The sequence below is a fragment of the Salmo salar genome, chromosome 10 (genome assembly GCF_965601325.2).
Source record: "Salmo salar chromosome 10, fSalSal1, whole genome shotgun sequence".
Classification (NCBI taxonomy): domain Eukaryota; kingdom Metazoa; phylum Chordata; class Actinopteri; order Salmoniformes; family Salmonidae; genus Salmo; species Salmo salar.
In genome coordinates this window covers 51,458,078-51,485,674 of record NC_138300.1, presented here as the reverse complement: position 1 = coordinate 51,485,674, position 27,597 = coordinate 51,458,078, and the positions used below count along the sequence as shown (strand labels likewise).

General features: G+C 43.3%; 1 protein-coding gene across 1 annotated transcript in view; it reads right to left on the bottom strand.

The window, feature by feature from the left end:
• Positions 1-27,315, bottom strand: part of crb1 (crumbs cell polarity complex component 1) — a 63,373-nt gene extending 36,058 nt beyond the window's left edge. Inside the window, exons 1-5 of the mRNA XM_014123546.3 lie at positions 26,951-27,315; positions 8,306-8,551; positions 5,803-5,998; positions 5,335-5,474; positions 4,531-4,713 (exon numbers count right to left, since the gene is read on the bottom strand). Coding sequence (XP_013979021.1) covers positions 4,531-4,713; positions 5,335-5,474; positions 5,803-5,998; positions 8,306-8,551; positions 26,951-27,032 — 847 coding nt within the window. The 5' untranslated portion in view covers positions 27,033-27,315. The remainder of the gene's footprint in view (positions 1-4,530; positions 4,714-5,334; positions 5,475-5,802; positions 5,999-8,305; positions 8,552-26,950) is intronic.
• Between the last annotated feature and the right edge of the window lie 282 nt (positions 27,316-27,597).

Here is a 27,597-nt window from a genome sequence, read left to right as displayed (position 1 = left end):
TCCACAGACCCAATAGACCCATCCAATCATTTATACAGTAGAAAACCACATAGCAACAAAAGCTACTACACTAAGACATTTTTTCAATCTTTGCAAAAACAAACAGCAAAAGCGGGAATCTTGCTCTAAAACACGATGACGATCAACAATAATCACTTCATACAATTTACTTCAATGAGATTAAGTATAACAAGGTCATTACCAGCATACAGTAGTATATTGTTATTGACAAAAAACAAACGTAAGGCATAACCTATAACCATACCTGCACTTAGCAATAGAATGCTCCAAATCCATACTTCCACTTGCAGCATTGCGCCGGTTTTCGAGTTTCCCACCAATAACTATACACTCATCTAGATGTCAACTACCACTGAGTGTTCAATCCCATTGTGACCATAGGTCATGATAGTAGCCGACAGTCCCTGTCCTCTGGTTTCCAGCCATACACAACTGAACACAGTGCTGAGTCCTTCTGCAGGAAGTAGTCCAGGGAAGCCAGATCCTCAGGATTAACACTAATGCAATTACAGCCTTCTTACAGAGTGAACACTGGTGACTGCTGGGGGAGTCAATTATAGACACAGCCACTAGTCTTACCTGCTGGGCCTTACAGGCAGATCACAGGCCTGCATATGCAGCAGGATGAATAGAATAGAGCGCTAATGGTAGCCTAGTGGTTAGAGTGTTTAGCCAGTAACCAAAAGATTGCTGGATCGAATCCCCGTTCTGCCCCTGAGCAAGGCAGTTAACCCACTGTTCCCCGGGCGCCGAAGACGTGGATGTTGATTATGGCAGCCCCCCACACCTCTCTGATTCAGAGGTGTTGGGTTAAATGTGAAGACACATTTCAGTTGAATGCATTCAGTTGTACAATTGACTAGGTATCCCCCCTTTCCCTAATGGGTGAAAACTGTGAGTAGGCCCAAGCTACAACCATACATATGGTTGTTGCCTGTCATATAGTTATGAAACAGAGTTGATCATTGGTTGTTGGGGGTGACCTAAACAATAGGCTGGACCAGTATCCATACTTATGGCTGTCATATTTTACCATTTAGCGTATGAGCATGTACTCATTTGTTATGGGAGTGCCTAGCCTCATCGAGCAGAAATTTGAACCTTTGATGGGTAATGACAGTGATCAGAAATCATTCATAATGTGTTTCAATGGGACATTACCTGTGGTTCCTGGTTCATAATGTGTTTCAATGGACATTACCTATGGTTCATAATGTGTTTCAATGGGACATTACCTGTGGTTCCTGGTTCATAAAGTGTTTCAATGGGACATTACCTGTGGTTCCTGGTTCATAATGTGTTTCAATGGGACATTACCTGTGGTTGCTGGTTCACAATGTGTTTCAATGGGACATTACCTGTGGTTCCTGGTTCATAATGTGTTTCAATGGGACATTACCTGTGGTTCCTGGTAGGGTTCGACTGATTATTATTTCTCAACGCCAATACCGATTATTGGTGGACCAAAAAAGCCGATACCGATTAATCGGCCGATTTTTAAATACAAAAAATGTATTTGTAATAATGACAATTACAACAATACTGAATGAACACTTATTTTAACTTAATATAATACATAAATAAAATCAATTTAGCCTCAAATAAATAATGAAACATGTTCAATTTGGTTTAAATAATGCAAAAACAAAGTGTTGGAGAAGAAAGTAAAAGTGCAATATGTGCCATGTAAGAAAGCTAACGTTTAAGTTCCTTGCTCAGAACATGAGAACATATGAAAGCTGGTGGTTCCTTTTAACATGAGTCTTCAATATTCCCAGGTAAGAAGTTTTAGGTTGTAGTTATTATAGGACTATTTCTCTTTTGATTTGTATTTGTATTTCATATACCTTTGACTATTGGATGTTCTAATAGGCACTTTAGTATTGCCAGTGTAACAGTATAGCTTCCGTCCCTCTCCTCGCTCCTACCTGGGCTCGAACCAGGAACACATCGACAACAGCCACCCTCGAAGCAGCGTTACCCATGCAGAGCAAGGGGAACAACTACTCCAAGTCTCAGAGCGAGTGACGTTTGAAACGTTATTAGCGCGCACACCGCTAACTAGCTAGCCATTTCACATGGGTTACACCAGCCTAATCTCGGGAGTTGATAGGCTTGAAGTCATAAACAGCGCAATGCTTGAAGCATTGCGAAGAGCTGCTGGCAAAACGCACGAAAGTGCTGTTCGAATGAATGCTTACGAGCCTGCTGGTGCCTACCATCGCTCAGTCAGACTGCTCTATCAAATCATAGACTTAATTATAACATAATAACACACAGAAATACGAGCCTTAGGTCATTAATATGGTCGAATCCGGAAACTATCATTTAGAAAACAAAACGTTTATTCTTTCAGTGAAATACGGAACCGTCCGGTATTTTATCTAACGGGTGGCATCCCTAAGTCTAAATATTGCTGTTACATTGCATAACCTTCAATGTTATGTCATAATTACGTAAAATTCTGGCAAATTAGTTCGCAATGAGCCAGACGGGCCAAACCGTTGCATATACCCTGACTCTGCGTCCAATGAACGCAAGAGCAGTGACACAATTTCGCCTGGTTAATATTGCCTGCTAACCTGGATTTCTTTTAGCTAAATATGCAGGTTTAAAAATACATACTTCTGTGTATTGATTTTAAGAAAGGCATTGATGTTTATGGTTATGTACATTCGTGCAACAATTGTGCTTTTTTCGCAAATGTGCTTTTGTTAAATCATCCCCCATTTGGTGAAGTCGGCTGTCTTTGTTAGGAAGAAATAGTCTTCACATAGTTTGCAACGAGCCAGGCGGCCCAAACTGCTGCATATACCCTGACTCTGTTGCAAGAGAAGTGACACATTTTCCCTAGTTAAAAGAAATTCATGTTAGCAGGCAATATTAACTAAATATGCAGGTTTAAAAATATATACTTGTGTATTGATTTTAAGAAAGGCATTGATGTTTATGGTTAGGTACACATTGGAGCAACGTGTACCTAAGCGATTATATGCAATGCAGGACAGGCTAGATAAACTAGTAATATCATCAACCATGTGTAGTTAACTAGTGATTATGATTGATTGATTGTTTTTTTATAAGGTAAGTTTAATGCTAGCTAGCAACTTACCTTGGCTTCTTACTGCATTTGCGTAACAGGCAGGCTCCTCGTGGAGTGCAATGTAAAGCAGGTGGTTAGAGCATTGGACTAGTTAACCGTAAGGTTGCAAGATTGAATCCCCGAGCTGACAAGGTAAAAATCTGTCGTTCTGCCCTTGAACAAGGCAGTTAACCCACCGTTCCTAGGTCGTCATTGAAAATAAGAATGTGTTCTTAACTGACTTGCCTAGTTAAATAAAGGTGTAAAAAAAAAATATATATAATAATAATAATAAAATATTGGCCAAATTGGTGTCCAAAAATACCGATTTCCAATTGCTATGAAAACTTGAAATCGGCCCTAATTAATTGGCCATTCCGATTAATCGGCCGACCTCTAGTTCCTGGTTCATAATGTGTTTCAATGGGACATTACCTGTGGTTCCTGGTTCATAATGTGTTTCAATGGGACATTACCTGTGGTTCCTGGTTCATAATGTGTTTCAATGGGACATTACCTGTGGTTCCTGGTTCATAATGTGTTTCAATGGGACATTACCTGTGGTTCCTGGTTCATAATGTGTTTCAATGGGACATTACCTGTGGCTCATAATGTGTTTCAATGGGACATTAGCTGGGGTTCCTGGTTCATAATGTGTTTCAATGGGACATTACCTGTGGTTCCTGGTTCATAATGTGTTTCAATGGGACATTACCTGTGGTTCCTGGTTCATAATGTGTTTCAATGGGACATTACCTGTGGTTCCTGGTTCATAATGTGTTTCAATGGGACATTACCTGTGGTTCCTGGTTCATAATGTGTTTCAATGGGACATTACCTGTGGCTCATAATGTGTTTCAATGGGACATTAGCTGGGGTTCCTGGTTCATAATGTGTTTCAATGGGACATTACCTGTGGTTCCTGGTTCATAATGTGTTTCAAATGGGACATTACCTGTGGTTCCTGGTTCATAATGTGTTTCAAATGGGACATTACCTGTGGTTCCTGGTTCAAATGTGTTTCAATGGGACATTATCTGTGATTTCTGGTTCATAATGTGTTTCAATGGGACATTACCTGTGGTTCATAATGTGTTTCAATGGGACATTACCTGTGGTTCCTGGTTCATAATGTGTTTCAATGGGACATTACCTGTGTTTCCTGGTTCATAATGTGTTTCAATGGGACATTACCTGTGGTTCCTGGTTCATAATGTGTTTCAATGGGACATTACCTGTGGTTCCTGGTTCATAATGTGTTTCAATGGGACATTACCTGTGGTTCATAATGTGTTTCAATGGGACATTACCTGTGGTTCATAATGTGTTTCAATGGGACATTACCTGTGGTTCCTGGTTCATAATGTGTTTCAATGGGACATTACCTGTGGTTCCTGGTTCATAATGTGTTTCAAATGGGACATTACCTGTGGTTCCTGGTGGGCAGCTGCATTTGAAGCCTGCAGCTTGCTGTGGGTCGTAGTGGTCTGGAAGCAGAGGCTCTGAACCATACAGGCTCTGCCAGGACAGCTCTATACAGCGTCCCCTGTACAGACAGGGGCTGCTGCTGCACTCACTCACATCCACCTCACACTGACGACCCTTGAACCCTGGGCAGGACATAGACAGAATGTAAGACATACAGGGGGATAGACAACACGCACCCATGCACGCACACACACACACACACACCTCTCTCTATATTTCTCAGGATAACAAAGAACATTCCACACATTTGGGGGAGAGGTGCATTTTAGGCCTGAAACTCAGACACACACTGTTTTAACTTTAGCCGCAGGCAGGCAGGACATTAGCACAAGCTGCTGTGGCTGGAAGCCAGTAACTGATGCAAGCAGTAGAATCAGATTTTTTTTTAAACAGATAAAATACACCTTATGGAAGAGATAAGGATGAGTAGCTGCTGCCTTGGCAGGAACTAATGGGGATCCATAATAAACCCCAGGAAGAGTAGCTGCTGCCTTGGCAGGAACTAATGGGGATCCATAATAAACCCCAGGAAGAGTAGCTGCTGCCTTGGCATGAACTAATGGGGATCCATAATAAACCCCAGGAAGAGTAGCTGCTGCCTTGGCAGGAACTAATGGGGATCCATAATAAATACAAATACAAAATACCTCCTTGGGGCTGCAGGTGCCATTTCAAGAACAGACTTCAGACTTGACTGCTAATGAAGTACCTACAGTTCTTTCTGTCCTGTGACTGTACTGTACCTGGCCAGCAGTCACAGGTGTAGTTCCCCTCGTCCTCCACACAGATGGCGCTGTTGAGGCAGGGCTGGGACGTGCATGGAGGAGCAGCAGTTTCACAGTGTCGCCCAGTGAAAGTGGTCTGAGAGCAGTCACAGCTGTACCTGAAATGATAAGGATTTTCAGTTACGGATCTTGCAGTTTCAGTGCCAATGACTTTTCCAATAAAAAGTGAAGCTTTGCAAGCAAGCATGAAAGGGAAAGGGGGATACCTAGTCAGTTATACAATTGAATGCATTCAACTGAAATGTGTCTTCCTCATTTAACCCAACACCTCTGAATCAGAGAGGTGAGGGGGGCTGCCTTAATCGACATCTACGTCTTCGACGCCCGGGGAACAGTGGGTGAACTGCCTTGCTCATTACGCAGGCGTGTCTTGTTTTACTCAACACAAATGAATACAAATCTCTCTCTCACTCACAAACTACTGACCCATTCAACCTATCAATACACAGGGCCCCGTTTTGGCATAGCTGGTGTTGGCACTCATCAACGTCGATTTCACAGCGGTCGCCCTGGAAACCGGGCATGCAGGTGCATGAGAAGCCGTTGACGTAGTCATGACAACTCCCGCCATTGAGGCAGGGCTGTGATTGACACTCGTTAATCTGGACCTCACAGGTGGCACCTGGAACATCAAACATGGCCGTCAGAGGGTCTGTAACATGGACTGTGGTCTTATAAAACACATTGGCCAAGCCATCTGGACAGGTCTGTTAGAGAAACATGAAGGGGAATGTCAACATGCACCTGTGGGGATCATACTGAGGATGAAATGATTTCATGTTGACTGGCTGACTGATCATCATGTACTGATATTAGAGGCTGTTTCTTTTATAATTTATTTTTTATTTAACCTTTATTTAACTAGGCAAGTCAGTTAAGAACAAATTCTTATTTACAATGACGGCCTACCCTGGCCAAACCCGGACAATGCTGGGCCAATTTGTGCGCCGCCCTATGGGACTCCAGATGTGATACAGCCTGGATTCGAATCAGGGACTGTAGTGACGCCTCTTGCACTGCAGTGCCTTAGACTGCTGCACCACTCGGGAGCCCTTGTGTTGTTGTTTTGTTAATGGTTATTTCTGAGTCCGTTTCCTGATCGAAGCACCGATGATCAAATCAAAGTTTATTTGTCACGTGCGCCGAATACAACAGTGAAATGCTGAATACAGGCACTAACCAATAGTATAAAAAATTGAAAAAATTGAAAAAAGGTGTGTGTGTGTAGGTAAGTAAAGAAATAAAACAACAGTAAAAAGACATTTGAAAATAAGAGTAGCAAGGCTATATACAGACACCGGTTAGTCAGGCTGATTGAGGTAGTATGTACATGTAGGTATGGTTAAAGTGACTATGCATATATCATGAACAGAGAGTAGCAGTAGCGTAAAAAGAGGGGTTGGCGGGTGGTGGGACACAATGCAGATAGCCCGGTTAGCCAATGTGTGGGAGCACTGGTTGGTTGGGCCAATTGAGGTAGTATGTACATGAATGTATAGTTAAAGTGACTATGCATATAAGATAAACAGAGAGTAGCAGGGGGGGGGGGGGGGGGGCACACAATGCAAGTAGTCCGGGTAACCATTTGGTTACCTGTTCAGGAGTCTTACGGCTTGGGGGTAAAAACTGTTGAGAAGCCTTTTTGTTCTAGACTTGGCACTCCGGTACCTCTTGCCATGCGGTAGTAGAGAGAACAGTCTATGACTGGGGTGGCTGGAGTCTTTGACAATTTTCAGGGCCTTCCTCTGACACCGCCTGGTGTAGAGGTCCTGGATGGCAGGCAGCTTAGCCCCAGTGATGTACTGGGTCGTACGCACTACCCTCTGAAGTGCCTTGCGGTCGGAGGCCGAGCAATTGCCGTACCAGGCAGTGATGCAACCGGTCAGGATGCTCTTGGTATTGCAGCTGTAGAACCTTTTGAGGATCTCAGGACCCATGCCAAATCTTTTTAGTTTCCTGAGGGGGAATAGGCTTTGTCGTGCCCTCCTCACGACTGTCTTGGTGTGTTCGGACAATTCTAATTTGTTGTTGATGTGGACACCAAGGAATTTGAAGCTCTCAACCTGATCATGTTCTAACATGTTATTCTGGAGCCCAGACACAGGAGGTTGGTGTCACTTTAATTGGGGAGGACGGACTCGTGGTAATGGCTGGAGCGGACGCGTTGGAATGGTATCAAACACACGGTTTCTATGTGTTTGATGCCATTCCACTCACTCCGTTCCAGACATTATTATTAGCTGGCCTCCACTCAGCAGACTCCACTAATCAATCACACTGTAAACCAGAACACAGAGTGATGGAGAGTTCGGCCTTGGACAGGTGGCAAAATAGTAAACAGAGTAGATTTAACAAGATTCGTCCATCTGAAAGTAGCCTTGTATTTAACCTTATCGTACCTAAAATAGTCTAAAGAACTAGGATTACCCACAGATTATCTTTAATTAGCATTATTCTCTATCTATAACTGTCATAGAGTATGGAAACGATATAGATATTCTGATTTTTTGTGTTTGTTTTTCTTCTTTTAAACACAGTATGAGCTAGAGAGCATAGAAGAAGGTAGGGTTAGATTGAGGACTAGTGTAATGAGCTCAAACAGACACTAGATGACAACATTGTACACTCATTGGGGCCAGTGGTGAGCAATATTCATCCCTTGACTGGGAACACACCTGATTCAACTAATCAAAGATATAATTAAAGCCTAGTTGATTATGCAGTGTGTTACTGCTTGGCTGGAGCAAAAGCCTGCACCCATGTAAGATTGGGCACCCCTTTACCTGAACCATTTGGAGGTGTTCTCCATACTTTTCACCAAACAATGGAGCAGAACCCTTTGCAGCCTAAGTTCAGGTAGTACATCCGTTTCCCTATTGGTGCATTACTGAACAGAGCCCTGGAGGAGCCGTCTCTTCTCTCCTCTTACCTGTGAACCCCGGGCTGCAGAGGCAGGCATACCTGCCCACCCTGTCTACGCAGGTGGCTTGGTTCCTGCAGGGCTGCGACACACACTCGTTCACCTCAATCTGGCAGCGCTCACCCTGGAACCCCGGCACGCAGAAACAAGAGTAACCATCACCACGGCTACGGCAGATGGCCCGGTTGTAGCAGGGGTTGGGGAAACACTGGTCCGTTAACGGGGCCGCCGACCTCGCTTTCAGAGGGGATGCACCTGGGGACAGGAAGTCATGTTTTGATTGATTGTCTGACTGATAGGTTTCTTTTTTTTTTACTATGTTTTTTTCCCTCTCAAACAATAACAACAATACATAAACATGAGACAATAAACAGACGTACACACATTTCAACAAACATCAATGACATCACACCTGCTCAGACCACATGTTCCCACCGCAACCATGCACATTATGACATCACACCTGCTCAGACCCACATGTTCCCACAGCAACCATGCACATCAGTGACATCACACCTGCTCAGACCCACATGTTCCCACCGCAACCATACACATTATGACATCACACCTGCTCAGACCCACATGTTCCCACAGCAACCATACACATTATGACATCACACCTGCTCAGACCCACATGTTCCCACAGCAACCATACACATTATTACATCACACCTGCTCAGACCCACATGTTCCCACAGCAACCATACACATTATTACATCACACCTGCTCAGACCCACATGTTCCCACAGCAACCATACACATCACATATGTTTCACAAGCACACTCCCCCTCATCCTTCATCCTCTGGAACTTTCCAGTGCTTGTAGCACTCTATGCCACAAATTGCACTGTTCTATTTTTCTCTGTAGCCCACACCTTTCCAATATTTAAATAATAATATATTTTTGTTTCATCCACCCATAACTCGTTTTACACTTAAGATATGACTCTGCTGTTTTGCTGTATAATTTTGTCTCTTGTATAATACATTCTATTCATTAGTTTATACTGGATTAAGCATACATTTTTGTTAACTGTAATTTCATGTTATGTTCCAACACTCCCTCCATCTACAGTGAGGGAAAAAAGTATTTGATCCCCTGCTGATTTTGTACGTTTGCTCACTTACAAAGAAATGATCAGTCTATAATTTTAATAGTAGGTTTATTTGAACAGTAAGAGACAGAATAACAACAAAAAAATCCAGAAAAACGCATGTCAAAAATGTTATAAAATGATTTGCATTTTAATGAGGAAAATAAGTATTTGACCCCTCTGCAAAACATGACTTAGTACTTGGTGGCAAAACCCCTGTTGGCAATCACAGAGGTCAGACGTTTCTTGAAGTTGGCCACCAGGTTTGCACACATCTCAGGGGGGATTTTGTCCCACTCCTCTGTGCAGATGTTCTCCAAGTCATTAAGGTTTCGAGGCTGACGTTTGGCAACTCGAACCTTCAGCTCCCTCCACAAATTTTCTATGGGATTAAGGTCTGGAGACTGGCTAGGCCACTCCAGGAACTTAATGTGCTTCTTCTTGAGCCACTCCTTTGTTGCCTTGGCCATGTGTTTTGGGTCATTGTCATGCTGGAATACCCATCCACGACCCATTTTCAATGCCCTGGCTGAAGGAAGGAGGTTCTCACCCAAGATTTGACGGTACATGGCCCCGTCCATCGTCCCTTTGATGCGGTGAAGTTGTCCTGTCCCCTTAGCAGAAAAACACCCCCAAAGCATAATGTTTCCACCTCCATGTTTGACGGTGGAGATGGTGTTCTTGGGGTCATAGGCAGCATTCCTCCTCCCCCAAACACGGCTAGTTGAGTTGATGTCAAAGAGCTCCATTTTGGTCTCATCTGACCACAACACTTTCACCAGTTGTCCTCTGAATCATTCAGATGTTCATTGGCAAACTTCAGACGGGCATGTATATGTATTCTTGAGCAGGGGGACCTTGCGGGCGCTGCAGGATTTCAGTCCTTCACGGCGTAGTGTGTTACCAATTGTTTTCTTGGTGACTATGGTCCCAGCTGCCTTGAGATCATTGACAAGATCCTCCCGTGTAGTTCTGGGCTGATTCCTCACCGTTCTCATGATCATTGCAACTCCACGAGGTGAGATCTTGCATGGAGCCCCAGGCCGAGGGATATTGACAGTTCTTTCCATTTGCGAATAATCGCACCAAATGTTGTCACCTTCTCACCAAGCTGCTTGGCGATGGTCTTGTAGCCCATTCCAGCCTTGTGTAGGTCTACAATCTTGTCCCTGACATCCTTGGAGAGCTCTTTGGTCTTGGCCATGGTGGAGAGTTTGGAATCTGATTGATTGATTGCTTCTGTGGACAGGCGTCTTTTTTACAGGTAACAAGCTGCGGTTAGGAGCACTCCCTTTAAGAGTGTGCTCCTAATTTCAGCTTGTTACCTGTATAAAAGACACCTGGGAGCCAGAAATCTTTCTGATTGAGAGGGGGTCAAATACTTATTTCCCTCATTAAAATGCAAATCAATTTATAACATTTTTGACATGCATTTTTCTGTTTTTTTGTTGTTGTTATTCTGTCTCTCACTGTTCAAATAAACCTACCGTTAAAATTATAGACTGATCCTTTCTTTGTCAGTGGGTAAACGTACAAAATCAGCAGGGGATCAAATACTTTTTTCCTCCACTGTATATCAGTTATGTTTAAGTCTTGACTCGAATAGTTTATATTTTTTTCTAAGACATTGTCAGTTAGATATGCTCTCTGCAAGGTTTTGTATATCTTACCTATCATATGCGTATATTTTTCTGAGTCAAATAGGATTCCCTCAGCATTGCTTACAGCTCAATATTTCGTGATATAAAACTTTTAAGTTGTATATATTGAAAATGTCTACATTGGTCAGTCCAACCCGCTTTTTAATTCTGACATGGAAATATTTGTATTTCCTGTTACCACATCATTTACGGTTTCTATGCCCATGTGGGCCAATTCATCAGTGAATTCTGAAAAGCTATCCAAGGATTGTTCCATTGGGGTGTGTTTTTAGGGAGTGATATTGGTTCTTGTAGAATTTGTGTCATTTTCGTCCATATTGTTAAAGTGTTATTAACTATAGAGTTGTTAATCCTCTTAGCTCTATCCTCTGAAAACAAATATGAGCAAATATTCTGGGGATGAGCATGCACATCTTCAATACGTTCCCATTGTTCCTCTTTAGTGCATTTAACTATATGTCGCAAGTAAAAACCTTGTGTGGCAAGTTGATGCATATCAAATCTGGAAGTTTAAAACTATCCTCAGATTTAGGGAGATGTAAAACTTTTCTATTTACTCTATGAGTTTTATTTGCCCATATGAGGTCTGTTATAGCCGAGTATACTTTTTTAAAGAATGTCTTTGGTGGAGTAGTTAGTACTACCGAAAAAACAACAACTTTGCGAGCCATTCCATTCTGAAGAAGTTTATTCTACCAGTAAGATTTATGGGAAGATTATTGTTATGGGTGTAAGATGGCACAGTGATGCCATCTGTTGGTAAATGTTAATTACTGCAACTCCAGTGTTTTTACCAGTGTGCTTGTGATTCCCGGATGTATTGTAATGTACTGAACAAGACTGGTTACTCGCATCAACGCCTCTGTCTCGTCATTTAACATTCAAACATGGTGTCAGAGTCGGATAACTAACCATGCTTTCCGCAAATTAGAGTCACCTGTTCTGGTTTACCAAAAAAAATCCTTATTTGAGTAAAACTTCGCCGGAATTGGCCTTAGCTAGAGTGAGTTTGCTAGTTAGCTTCAGTGTTGTTAGCACCGGTTAGACATGGCAGCGAACATTCCCCCTCCCACCGTTATGAAGCTCAGCGGAGACTGGAGCACAAACTGGGATACGTTTAGAGGTGAATGGGAGGACTATGCGCTAGCAACGGGACTTCTGGAAAAGGATGATGAGGTAGTGGCTGCCACTTTGAGGACTATAATGGGAACTGAATGCCGACACGTATACAAACACAACCTGAACCTAACAGCAGCTCAGCAAGGTAATGCTACAGCTATTCTTGATGCATTACTTTTAACATTACTTTAAGCCAGCAAAGAACGTTATCTACGAGCGTTATGTTTTCGGTTGTTGCAAACAGGAGGACGGGGAGTCCATTGACAGCTTTGTCACTAGGCTAAGGGAAAAGGCAGCTACATGTGACTATGGTGCTTTAAGAGATTAACTGAACAGAGATAAGATAGTGCTTGGCATAACTGATGAGGGCACCCGCAGACGTTTGCTGAGAGAACCTGACCTGACGCTGGTCTTAGCAGTGGAGACATGCCTTACAGCAGAGCTTACTGATATACGGATAAGGTCCATGGAGCTAGAAAGGCAACATATGGACAATGTCAATGCTACATTCAGGCAGCCAGTAAAGAAATTCCCATTTGCCACAGCTAATGCTAATACTACAGCCAACTCTGCAGTAGACAACCCCAATACATGCCGATATTGTGGCATTTCTCATGGACGAGGAAAAGAACACTGCCCAGTCTATGGAAAAATATGCAAATCCTGTGGTATAGCTAATCACTTCGCAAGGGCCTGCATGAAAAGCAAGAGAAAGGAGGGTAAAGTGCACTCCATTGAAACAAACACAGATGAAGGGAACAACAGCACAGAGGATGTATATGCTAGCGAGTGCATAGGGGCAGTGAGGGCAAAAGGACAAAAGTGGTTTGTCACTCTACTACTTAATAATAAACCACTGCAATGCCAGCTAGATTCAGGGGCCACATGTAACGTTATGAGCCTTAAAGATAAAAGGAGGCTCGCGCCCAGAGACAAACTCACAGAGTTGCACCAAGCTGAAACTGTATTCAGGCCAGTTCATGACCTCTTTAGGCCTGTTTGTGACAGTGTGTTTTACGTGGCCAGAAACACACCCTTGAGTTTGAAATAGTTGAGGCTAGTCAACAGCCATTACTGTCAGGTTCTACATGCGAGTGCCTTGGGCTTATTAACTTCACCATCCCAGCTGATTTTAACATTATAGACAAAGTCCAGGCTGGGCCCCTGAGCAAGGAGACACTCCTAAGCAAGTACCATGATGTCTTCAATGCACCGGTCAAGTCAGTTCCCGGCGAAGTCCACTTTGAGTTGGACGCAGCAATCCAGCCTGTCCAGTGTGCACCCGCAATGTACCAGTGGCCATGAAAGCAGCTACAAAGGCTCAGCTTGACAAATACGAAGCAGATGGCCACATCATATCCGTCACCGAGCCTATAGACTGGATAAGTAATATGGTTATCGTCAAGAAACCAGACAAGCTACGGATATGCATTGATCCTAAACACCTCAACCGAGCTCTGAGACGTTCACATTACATTATGCCCACGTTGGAGGATGTTCTTTACAAGCTCCCAAAGGCCAGAGTCTGCACGCTCGTGGACGCCAGAGATGCCTTCCTGCAGTGCAAGCTCGACGAGCCCAGCAGCTACATGACCACCTTTTGGACACCCTGGGGCAGGAAGAGGTGGTTGAAGCTCCCGTTTGGTGTCTCCGTGGCCCAGAGGTGTATCAGCAGAAACAGCACGAGCTGTTGATGGGACTCAGTGGCGTGGAACCCATAGCAGATGACATCCTCGTAGTGGGCTGTGGGGACAGTGATGAGGAGGCAGAATGTGACCATGATGCCAAGCTGCTTGCCCTGATGGTCAGATGTAGACAGGTCAAGCTAAGGCTAAGCATAAAAAAGCTTCAGTTTAAAGTGCCAGAGGTCCTCTTTCATGGGCACATCTTGTCCTCCACCGGATTGAAGGCGGATCCTGAAAAAGTGAAGGCGGTCTTGGAAATGCCCCACCCATCTGACGTGAAGGGAGTGCAGCGCTTCGTCGGATTCGTCACCTACCTGGCCAAGTTCCTACCGCGGCTCTCTGAAGTGTGTGAGCCACTAAGGAGGCTCATGGACAAGGACACCATCTGGCATTGGCTCCCAAAACATGACGCAGCGGTGAGGGAAATAAAACAACTGGTCACCCAGACACCTGTACTGCGATACTACGGTGTGTCAAAACCTGTCACGATTCAAAGTGACTCAAGCCAGTATGGACTTGGCTGTTGCCTCATGCAGGAGGGCCAGCCTGTGGCATTTGCCTCTAGGGCACTCACCCTAACAGAGCAGAACTATGCCCAGATAGAGAAGGAGTACCTCAGCATTGTGTTTGCATGCCAACGCTTCCACCACTACCTGTACGGGCGCAACAATATTACCACAGAGACAGATCACAAGCCCCTTATTTCTATATTCAGCGAGCCTCTCCTGAATGCCCCGAAACGACTGCAGAGCATGCTACCGGCCCTACAAAACTACAACCTCAAGGTGGTGTATAAGCCAGGGCCAGAGATGTATGTGAGTGACACGCTCAGCAGGGCTACTGCATCAGGCACTCACACACGCTCCATGCAGGAACGACACGCAGTGTCCAGCTTACAAACAGAGCAAGTGGATGTTGAACACATCAACCAGGCTGACTACCTCAATGTTACGGACCAGCGCCTTATACAAATCAGACAGCACACAGACGGGGACGAGCAACTCCAGGCATTGAGGTCTGTGATTCTGATGGGCTGGCCCGACTGCAAGGAAGAAACTGCTTTAGCCGTCAGAGAATATTGGCCAGTCAAAGAGGAGCTCAGTGTTCAAAACGGAGTAATATTCAAGGGTCAGAGAGTCGTTATTCCCCGGTCTCTGCGCCCTGAGATGTTTGCGCGCGTGCACTCAAGTCACATAGGAGGTGAGGCCTGTTACAGACAAGCACGTGACACACTGTATTGGCCAGGAATGCAGAGTGAAATCAAAGACTATGTCAGTAAATGCACAATCTGCAATGAATATGCCATTGAGCAACAGAGAGAGACGATGATGTCCCACAAGCTACCGATGCGCCCCTGGCAGATAGTAAGTCTAGATCTCTTCCAGCACAGTGGCAAAGACTTTCTACTGGTAGTCGATCATTACTCAGACTTCTGGGAGATTGACCTCCTCCCCGACCTCTCAGCAGAGACAACGATCAAATGCCGCAAGGCTCAGTTTGCCCGCTATGGCCAGCCAGATAGGGTAATTTCAGACAATGGACCCCAATTCTCCGGAGTTGAGTTCCGAAAATTTGCTACAGAATGGGAATTCGAGCACGTCACTTCATCACCACGACACCCAAAAAGCTAATTGGAAGGCGGAGTCTGCAGTCAAAATCACAAAGAACCTCAGCAAAAAAGCTCTGCGAGAGGGCAAAGATGCCTGGAAAGCAATCCTGCAGTAGCGCAATACCCCGACAGAAGGCATGGATAGCAGCCCGGCCCAGCGCCTCATGGCACGGCGCTTAAAAGCAGCTCTGCCAGTAGCCAGCACTCTCCTGGAGCCATGTGTGGTGACAGATGTGCTGGTGAAGCTACGTCACAGAAGACAGGTCTCCAAGTTCATTTATGACAAATCAGCAAAGACTTACCTGAGCTCAGGGTGGGTGAAACGGTGCGAATGAAGCCACTACCAGGGGACCGTCCGGGCCTCTGGAGACTCAGATCCTGTGAACAGAAAGTGGCACCACGCTCCTACTTGGTCGAAATGAATGGATCTCTGTACCGTCGTAACAGGGTTGACCTTCGGATTGCTGAGCCAGCACCTACTCAGAACCCTGATGGTCAAAGGGGTCGCATGACAAAAGACGGAACCCCAGCAAGTCACATGGGGCCTGAGGCACTGGGCGAAGAGACAGGGGATCACAGGTAGGCCGCTCCCTCGCCCATCAATACTCCCCCTAGACAGTCAGGTGACATGCCTGTGCGGGAACCCGCAGTCCTCGCAGACAAGCCCCCTGTCTTTTCACGCTGCGGGCGTCTGTCCCAGCCACCAAAAATACTTAATCTGTAGGTTTCCCATTAGGGATTGTTGACAGACAGAGATAAAAGGGAAGAGAGTATCAAAATGTGTTAAGTTGTTACCTGAAAAAAAATAAAAAATACAAAAGGAAAAAAAATTGTTCATGTTGGAAATTATTACTAGGTTTGTTTTGTTAGTGAATTGACAGCTCCTGTCCTATTTTATAAAAGAGAAGATGTTATGGGTGTAAGATGGCACAGTGATGCCATCTGTTGGTAAATGTTAATTACTGCAACTCCAGTGTTTTTACAGGTGTGCTTGAGATTCCCGGATGTATTGTAATGTACTGAACAAGACTGGTTACTCGCATCAACGCCTCTGTCTCGTCATTTAACATTCAAACAATTATTCCCATATTTAGTTAGATCTGCTTTCATGTTGTTGAGTAATGGGATAAAGTTATCTTTATATATTTGTCGTTTGTTGTTAAACATATTAAGTATTTAATATTTTTTGTGGTTCACTTAAAGGATTGCTGTAGATCATGAGTTATTATTTGTATGCTATCAAATCCTCCCACATGTTTCTAATTTGACAAGCTGTTTACAACATCTGATATTTTTTTTATTTGGTTGTCATATTGGCAGGTTTGCTAGCAACAAACTGTTTAGCTAGCTTCTAGCCTAGTGTTTGACGTGCAATTCCATCTCCCTGTAATGAACATTGTCGAGTATCCTGACGAGAAGGCTAACTTTTCTAGCTATGCCAGGCAAAAATCGGGCATCACCAGCTCATTGTTATGGACGTATCCAAATGAATGTCAATAGAAAATAACTAAACAAACGCAAATGCAGCCACTTTGCTGTTATTCTGGCTGCAGAGGTCGTGGCTGTGTTAGCCGTAGCTAGATGGCTAGCTAGCAAACAAGGGACATAAAGAATGAACAAGCATAGCAACGAAACATAAAATACCAACGACTGGGTCGCGACCATAAATATCAAACCAATCGAACGAACGACTGGGTCGCGTCTCTAGCAACAAAAAGTATGAATTATCTTATATAAATTTAAATTTCAACAAAATAATGTTATTTCTACTGGTAAATGTGTGCTTTAGTATTGTTATTATTATTTTTCTTTGGCAATTGTGGTATAAACGACATAAAGGCTTCCATTCTGTACATTACCTTGGAAAAATGAACTCTGCTGAATCGTCCATTATTTCCAAGGTAATGTACAGAATATCGATGTTTATCCCTTACTTAACCTGTAGTTGTTGGCTCTCTTCAAGAGTAAAACATCATATTCCTACTTAAGTTCTGAAATTGTATTTTATTCTTTACCTTGTAAAGATTTTTAGGGCTTTTTGTAAGATAGGGATTTATTTATATTTTTCTTGAATGATTTTTTTTTAACTCAGATTTAATTTTAGCAGAGTATGATATTACCATTCCCCTAATGTAGACCTTAAAAGCATCCCAAATTATGTCGAGGGTCGGCTTTTCTCTGTCCTCTATGTCTGCATTTGTAATGGTAAAGGCCTTTATTTTTTCAGTTAAGTATTTAATACATTTTGGGTCTTGAAGATGCGCTCTGTTCATTCTCCATATTCTGTCATTATGTGTGTTTCTGTTATAGCACATGGGTGGAACATTCCAGACCCGGAGGGCCAAAGGTGTGCAGGCTTTAGTTCCGGACGTGCACTAAAATGTCTGATTCAACTAATAGCAATTGATCTTCAGGGGGAAATTGAAATATGTCACAGCAGACTTATTCTGATATACTGTATATTATTCTCAAGGTGTCTTTCATACATTCTCTGTCTCTTTTACATTGTCGTACAAATGTCAGTACCACTAAAAAATGTACTAGTGAGGATGAACTAAAAGGGATTCATATGTCTACTAATGTATTTTATTCTCTCAGCAGTGTGTTACAATGAGTCAAGTTTTGCATTGTCACACACAGCAACTGTGTCCTATAGCATATGACACAAAAGGCTCTCTCTCCTCCTATGAAAACAGGCCTCCTCGCTCCCCATTCTCATCTCCGGTACAAGGATGTTTTGGAACTTAATAGCCTCACAAAGCATCACAGCTGGCCTCCATGGCAACTAATTCCACGGTTCTGTTTCTGCAGTCTCTCTATCGCCATGACGACAGCAGGCGGACAGAAGTCAGTAATTTATCAATGCATTCATTCCTAGTACGGCCTCGGTGCTGCTGTACATCTATTTAATCGCACAGCACTGCAGAGATTAATGACACAACGCCTGCCAATCACAGCTATGTTGCTGTTCTGTTCATTAGTTTGGCTGTAAACATGTTGCCGCCCATACTAATTAGTGGATTAATCCATTCACGTGTTTGTCCAACACGTCTACCAGGGGAGAGAGGAATTAACCGAATGGCTCCTCCTAATGCCTGGCTTACTGGGATATAGAACGTCCATTCAGATGAACTGGTATCATTTACACTGTAGATCAGATCAAAGATGGCCAATCCTTCTCCTGGAGAGATCATTTTTACGGTACCTCAGGTGTGTTACAGTAGGGATGGAGCAAAAGCCTTCACACCCAGTAGCTCTCCAGGAGGACGTAGAGTATATTCTATAGCACCCATTTCAACCAGTAAACACTCATCTGAGAGAGGTAGGTTAGTACACATACTGGGGATGGAAGATATGACCTCCTACTGTACAGGTAAGATGTGGACTGTACAATAATTTATTCCTGATAATGGATTTCTAATGAGATGGATACAGACAAGTCACACATGGCATACAGTACCAGTCAAAAGTTTGGACACACCTACTCATTGAAGGGTTTTTCTTTATTTTTCAAATGTTCTACATTGTCGAATAATAGTGAAGACATCAAAACTATGAAATAACACATATGGAATCATGTAGTAACGAAAAATGTGTTAAACAAATGAAAATACATTTCATATTTTAGATTCTTCAAAATAGCCACCCTTTGCCTTGATGACAGCTTTGCACTCTCTTGGCATTCTCTCAACCAGCTTGACCTGGAATGCTTTTCCAACAGTCTTGAAGGAGTTCCCACATATGATGAGATCCAGACAAGTCACACATGGCACATAACTTCTCCAACAGTATCACACACTACTTCAATTATCACAAGAATAGAAGTTTAACAAGTAACAGCCAGGTCGACACACAAAGCCATGGGTGAATGGAAACTGCTGTAGATGTGCACGAGAGAGAGAAAGGTTCAGTGTTAATAGGTGGGATGACCTCGGTGTTGTGGATGAGCTGGAGAGGAGTTCCCCTGGGCAGTGAGCTCTGCGGTTATAGGGATTCCAGAGGTACACAGAGAGGGTAGGGTGTGTGTTTGTGTGTGTGCATGTGTGGGTCCTTCACATTTCAGTTGAATGCATTCAGTTGTACAACTGACTAGGTATCCCCATTTTGCTTTCCTGCATGCGTGCGTGTGTGTGTCAGGCATCTAGGTGATAAAGATGGGATCAGGTAGAGGTCATTCTGGGATAAATTATGTTATAAATCCATTATGAGCTTGTTCTTTATTTAACTCCTACAGTCGTGGCCAAAGGTTTTGAGAATGATACAAATATCTTTTCACAAAGTCTGCTGCCTCAGTTTGTATGATGGCAATTTGCATATAATCCAGAATGTTATGAAGAGTGATCAAATGAATTGCAATTAATTGCAAAGGCCCTCTTTGCCATGCAAATTAACTGAATCCCCCAAAAACATTTCCACTGCATTTCAGCCCTGCCACAAAAGGACCAGCTGACATCATGATTCTCTCGTTAACACAGGTGTGAGTGTTGACGAGGACAAGGCTGGAGATCACTCTGTCATGCTGATTGAGTTCGAATAACAGACTGGAAGCTTCAAAAGGAGGGTGGTGCTTGGAATCATTGTTCTTCCTCTGTCAACCATGGTTACCTGCAAGGAAACACGTGCCGTCATCATCGCTTTGTACAAAAAGGGCTTCACAGGCAAGGATATTCCTGCCAGTAAGATTGCACCTAAATCAGCCATTTATCGGATCATCAAGAACTTCAAGGAGAGTGGTTCAATTGTTGTGAAGAAGGCTTCAGGGCGCCCAAGAAAGTCCAGCAAGCGCCAGGACCGTCTCCTAAAGTTGATCAGGGCACCACCAGTACAGAGCTTGTTCAGGAATGGCAGCAGGCAGGTGTGAGTGCATCTGCACGCACAGTGAGGCGAAGACTTTTGGAGGTGTCAAGAAGGGCAGCAAAGAAGCCACTTCTCTCCAAGAAAAACATCAGGGACAGACTGATATTCTGCAAAAGGTACAGGGATTGGACTGCTGAGGACTGGGGTAAAGTCATCTTCTCTGATGAATCCCCTTTCCGATTGTTTGGGGCATCCGGAAAAAAGCTTGTCCGGAGAAGACAAGGTAAGTGCTATCATCAGTCCTGTGTCATGCCAACAGTAAAGCACCCTGAGACCATTCATGTGTGGGGTTGCTTCTCAGCCAAGGGAGTGGGCTCACTCACAATTTTGCCTAAGAACACAGCCATGAATAAAGAATGGCACCAACACATCCTCCGAGAGCAACTTCTCCCAACCATCCGGGAACAGTTTGGTGACGAACAATGCCTTTTTCAGCATGATGGAGCACCTTGCCATAAGGCAAATGTGATAACTAAGTGGCTCAGGGAACAAAACATCGATATTTTGGGTCCATGGCCAGGAAACTCCCCAGACCTTAATCCCATTGAGAACTTGTGGTCAATCCTCAAGAGGTGGGTGGACAAACAAAAACCCACAAATTATGACAAACTCCAAGCATTGATTATGCAAGAATGGGCTGCCATCAGTCAGGATGTGGCCCAGAAGTTAATTGACACCATGGCAGGGCGGATTGCAGAGGTCTTGAAAAAGAAGGGTCAACACTGCAAATATTGACTCTTTGCATCAACTTCATGTAATTGTCAATAAAAGCTTTTGACACTTATGAAATGCTTGTAATTATACTTCAGTATTCCATAGTAACATCTGATAAAAATATATAAAGACACTGAAGCAGCAAACTTTGTGGAAATTAATATTTATGTAATTCTCAAAACTTTTGGCCATGACTGTACATACAGTATAAACAACTCATCCCAAAGCAGAAAGGGGCTACATTGCTGTTATCGGACAAACTGCTAAACTCAAGTAAGCAAACAAACACTCACCAGATCCTACATGTTACCAAATAAACACTCACCAGATCCTACATGTTACCAAACAAACACCAGATCCTACATGTTACCAAACAAACACCAGATCCTACATGTTACCAAACAAACACTCACCAGATCCTACATGTTACCAAACAAACACCAGATCCTACATGTTACCAAACACTCACCAGATCCTACATATTACCAAACAAACACTCACCAGATCCTACATGTTACCAAATAAACACTCACCAGATCCTACATGTTACCAAACAAACACCAGATCCTACATGTTACCAAACAAACACCAGATCCTACATGTTACCAAACAAACACTCACCAGATCCTACATGTTACCAAACAAACACCAGATCCTACATGTTACCAAACACTCACCAGATCCTACATATTACCAAACAAACACTCACCAGATCCTACATGTTACCAAATAAACACTCACCAGATCCTACATGTTACCAAATAAACACCAGATCCTACGTTACCAAATAAACACCAGATCCTACATGTTACCAAACAAACACCAGATCCTACATGTTACCAAACAAACACCAGATCCTACATGTTACCAAACAAACACCAGATCCTACATGTTACCAAACAAACACCAGATCCTACATGTTACCAAACACTCACCAGATCCTACATGTTACCAAATAAACACCAGATCCTACGTTACCAAATAAACACCAGATCCTACATGTTACCAAATAAACACCAGATCCTACGTTACCTACATGTTACCAGATAAACACCAGATCCTACATGTTACCAAACAAACACCAGATCCTACATGTTACCAAACACTCACCAGATCCTACATATTACCAAACAAACACTCACCAGATCCTACATGTTACCAAATAAACACCAGATCCTACATTACCAAATAAACACCAGATCCTACATGTTACCAAACAAACACCAGATCCTACATGTTACCAAATAAACACCAGATCCTACATGTTACCAAACACTCACCAGATCGTACATGTTACCAAACAAACACTCACCAGATCCTACATGTTACCAAATAAACACCAGATCCTACGTTACCAAATAAACACCAGATCCTACATGTTACCAAATAAACACCAGATCCTACATGTTACCAAATAAACACCAGATCCTACATGTTACCAAATAAACACCAGATCCTACGTTACCTACATGTTACCAGATAAACACCAGATCCTACATGGTACCAAAGGAGACAGAACATTCCTAAACATTACACCTGACAGAGATACTGTAACAGAATGAAGATGAATCACTTCCGTCTCCTCATCCCTTAGCTCAGTGGTCACCAACCTTTTTTGAGTCGAGATCACTTTCTCAGTTAAAATGCAAGCTTAGATCTACCATTCAAAAAAGAATAACACATAAGCCTATGCAACATGAACCTATTAAAAACAGTACTGTACTAATGAGGTTTGTTCAGTAGGCTGCAGGCACAAAACATTCTCACAGCATATTGGCTTTGCTTGAATTGCCCTGCCAATGCTTTGTCGTTCTTCTCAGACCATTTAAAATATATATATTTCAACATTTGAGGTAGGCTATATGATCACACTGGTATTAGCTGTTGTATTATTTGTGACACACGCTGAGAGAGTATAAATGTAAATCATTCGCTTTTTTTTATTTTACTGGGCTGATGGAGAATGCCTGCATCTGATGGTCAGTCTCAGCGGAGGGAGAGGGCAGCAGACTGAATGTCCGCCTCTCAACGTCCCTCCGCTCTCCTTTGCCTCCGCTGACACTGACCCAAAAGCGACACCATCTTCCAGCCGATGGCAAAACTCAAGTCGCACCACATTATTTCTGCCTCATGCACAAATTCATGTTGTTACTCCTATGACCGGAGAACGTGAAATATTCCTTGATATTAAAAAAAGATCCATGCGGCTAATAGTAAGAACGCAAACCTATCGATACCCTTTCCTACTCATTTCAGCTGCAGTGCTGGTTGTAGCACCCTCGACAACTACTATGATTATTATTATTTGACCCTGCTGGTCATCTATGAACATTTGAACATCTTGGCCATGTTCTGTTATAATCTCCACCCGTCACAGCCAGAAGAGGACTGGCCACCCCTCATAGCCTGGTTCCTCTCTAGGTTTCTTCCTAGGTTTTGGCCTTTCTAGGGAGTTTTTCCTAGCCACCGTGCTTCTACACCTGCATTGGTTGCTGTTTGGGGTTTTAGGCTGGGTTTCTGTACAGCACTTTGAGATATCAGCTGATGTAAGAAGGGCTATATAAATACATTTGATTTGATTTGTAGCGCAAGTGGAACTAGGGAGAACACACAGTTTATGAATTACAAAAGTGTTGAATAGAAAGTGGATAGTGCTGAGAAAAAACATGAACTGACTCATAAAAACAGCAGATCTTTGCTGTATTCATTGACAGTCTCTCTATTCATGGTTTTCACATTTTTTCACAGTATCAATTTAGCTGTAGCAGTCGTTTACGCCTACTACGTTACTACAGACACGGTAATGTGAGCCATCCGATTGGCCAGAGGTAGGCGTATAGTATACTTGATTTGTTCCCCCCGGGCCCGCCGGGAAGTCAGAGTTTGTACCTTTAGACACGTGAAATGGTTCAAAAAAATGTGTTTTATTTTACCTTTATTTAACTAGGCAAGTCAGTTAAGAACAAATTCTTATTTTCAATGACGGCCTAGGAACAGTGCCTTGTTCAGGGGCAGAACTACAGATTTTTACCTTGTCAGCTTGAGGATTTGATCTTGCAACCTTTCAGTTACAAGTCCAACGCTCTAATCACTAGGCTACCTGCCACCCAAAATGGCGCGGAGGGCAGCTGAATCGGGTGCACTTACTGCCAACAGCACGTGATGAATAAGAAAACTAGCTCTAGGATACGGACCGACAACGGATAATATCAAAGACAAGGATTTCCCCAAACATGGCAACCCAAAGTTACCATAACCCCCCAGCAGAACCAGATCATCAGCAGTGGCAGGCCGTGTAATGGATGGAATGCGTGTAAGAAGGGACCCACAGCATTTAACACACAGAGGGGTGTGAAGTGCACACCTGTTTTCATTTTGGTTCATTCCAGCGGGCCTTTCTCAAAGCTGGATATGACAATAAACGATGAATGGCCTGTCATGTTGTGGGTGTGCACTGCATGACGATCGTTTGAAGATTTGGGATTTACAGAGTTCCATGTTATGCAGGTGACACAACCATAAGGGTATATCACATCAAGTTACACAGGAATGTATTGTGCCAAAAATCTTAGCTTTCCACTCCATTCTAACTACAGATATGTATTGGTAAAGTAGGTGAACAGATCAGTCAAATTCTGACTGGAAAGGTGAGTGACTGTCAAAATGGTCAAATCAGACCAATCAGTGACTGTCAAAATGGTCAAATCAGACCAATCAGTGACTGTCAAAATGGTCAAATCAGACCAATCAATGACTATCATAATGGTCAAATCAGACCAATCAGTGACTGTGAAAATGGTCAAATCAGACCAATCACGGTGGTGGTGCAATCACACTTTCCACGGTGGACAATGGCACAACTTACTCATCCTCTCTCTCCTTAGTATCATTTGTGAAGGTCAATCAATTTCACAGAGAGCCTCCAGATTTTCACTAGAGCAGCTTATGAGTGTCTAGACCTCATCTCAGCATGGCCCCGGTTGTGGGTTGGTGTCCAGGTGGGCTGGGGAAGGTCGGGGGAGAATATCGGGTGTCCAGCCATATGTCCACTATCACGGACTATCAGCTGGAAGTACGTAGATCCAAGGCAGATCAGACAGTGGATCACCCAGTGTGCATTACCAGTGTACACACACACAGACACACACACACACACACACACACACACACACACACACACACACACACACACACACACACACACACACACACACACACACACACACACACACACACACACACACACACACCGCCCCACTGGGCAAAAACTGGTTGAAACCATGTCATTCCAACAACAAAAAATGAATGTGAAATTCAATGTTTTTTTCACCCAACATTTAACCTAAATCCAATGACATTGTGAAATTTGTTTATGATTTTATGTTGAATTCATGTTAGTTGACTACTCAACAAAATGTAAATAAAAACTAGACGTTGAACTGACGTCTGCTCCCATTGGGGGACACACACCGTCAAGGTCGCAAGCTGCCAACTGTGCAGTCACACATCCTGGCCTTGCCAACACCAACAGGTTGTTGACGGAGATGCCTTTTAATCAATCAATTAATCAGGAAATACTTTTTTGAAGACAATAACTGTTGCATGGCATTCATTTAAGAAACCACAGTCCCTTTATAAGACCAAGAGGTCTTCCTGTGAGGCATATCAGTACCTTAAGATTCAACCACAAGCCTGTTGACTAATGGTGCGTTCAAAACGTAGCGCCAGCCAACCAAACATCCCCTCCCACAGCATGTAAGGCCTCTTTCATATGCTAATGGAGGTATAGCTCTTTGTTCAGTGCTATCTCTTGTAGAAAGGCCCTTTCATTTTTGCAGCATATGTGGAGGGGAGATCTGACCGGCCTCTCTTTCACAGACTGACTGATGCGCACACAGGCTGGTGTGTTTGCTTGTTTCAGTGGTGATAACAGAACAAGCATGCACGAGCACACACAGACACACACACACACACAAGCGCTCACATGCACACACAGACTCACACACAGACCCACACACAGACTCAAACACACACACTCTTAGGAGTATTGGAGACATAGAATATGCCCGCCCCCTGTGGGGGCTTACGCTGCACCTCATTGTTGGGTCTGTCTTTGTGTGCTCTTTTAGCTTCAGAGCTCCTTACAGAATGTGCCATGAACACTGGGAGATAGCAGTGATGTCACCCCTCACATTTCCAATTGAAATTCAAGGCATGACAGTTAGAATCACTATATCTAATCAGAAACAACAGTCTACTGATCAGCTACTTAACAAAAGTTGTTGTGACACATGCAGCTCAGGGGTTAGAGAGTAGAGAATGCCCCTGATCAGAGAAAAGGCAGGTATGCCAATACTTTTAAGATCTCCTACACACTTACAGCTGAGGGCAACATTTATGTAAGGTAAATTAAAAAACATAGATATCCTACATGTAAATGGATACTTTTTCATGCCTATATAAGCGGGTTATAGGACTATTATTAACACTTATTAAAAATAAAACAGAAATGGATCACACTGGTTCAATTAGATAGTGTTGGCTACTACTGTGATGGATTCATTTACACTTTCAGACGATCCCTTAATATATTTCAATTAGAGAATGAGGATGATCTGATCAGCATTATTTTCAGAAGAAACGCAGCAGCAGTAATGGTGCGCTATACAAAACATTTTATATAACTTAACCTGTGTAGCACGACAAGTAGTGACAAGGAGTGGAATGATAGCTAAACAGACGGGTACACAAACTAGGGTGACAACACAATGAGGACACCTGCAAAATCAATAAACCCAACCACCAGATGACATTTTATACTTTAGCCTGTCTTCTAAAAAACTGCGAAATGAGAATTTAACAGTTATCAACTGGTATAACCAAACAATACATAATACAAGTACACTTACTCACCATCTATCCCTATAATTAGTGCGCCAGAGATCACCAAGGCGCACGCAAGTGAATGAAACCTAGTAGATCGCAATAAATCCATATTCGTGATAGAAAATCATCCTGCTCGCTCTGTGTGAAGCATGTCGGTAGGCTACTCCTCGCTCTCTCTCTCTCTGATGTGCTGTGCTTGTTGTGAACTCAAGTGCCACTATTCCTGAGCTAGGCTCACCAATCACTTGATGCGCCCTTGTCCCCTGACGCACCAATGGGCTCTCTCTACCGTCAGCTCTTCAGATGATCCTCAATCAAACGTGAACGCTATAAAAAGGCCGCCGGGGAAGCGGATTGCTGGTGTTTGTTCAATATAGCACTGGTAGGCTCAATGAGATGGTCTGTCAGTGTTGAAATACTGTAATATAAATGTAAGTGGATGGGAAGGAGGAAACGGTGCATATTACATACATAATGAGAATGGCTATTTCAGGCTCCAGCACCGCACTGAATAGCCTAATCATGCGGGAAGATGTAGCCGAGGATGCTGTCTTCCGCTGCTGCTCTTTCAGGCTCCAGCACTGTACTGAATAGCCTAGCTTCTCTTATCGAGCCTGAACATTGTAAACCTAATTCGAAAAAAGTTCAGATGTTGCATACAACACACAAAACTC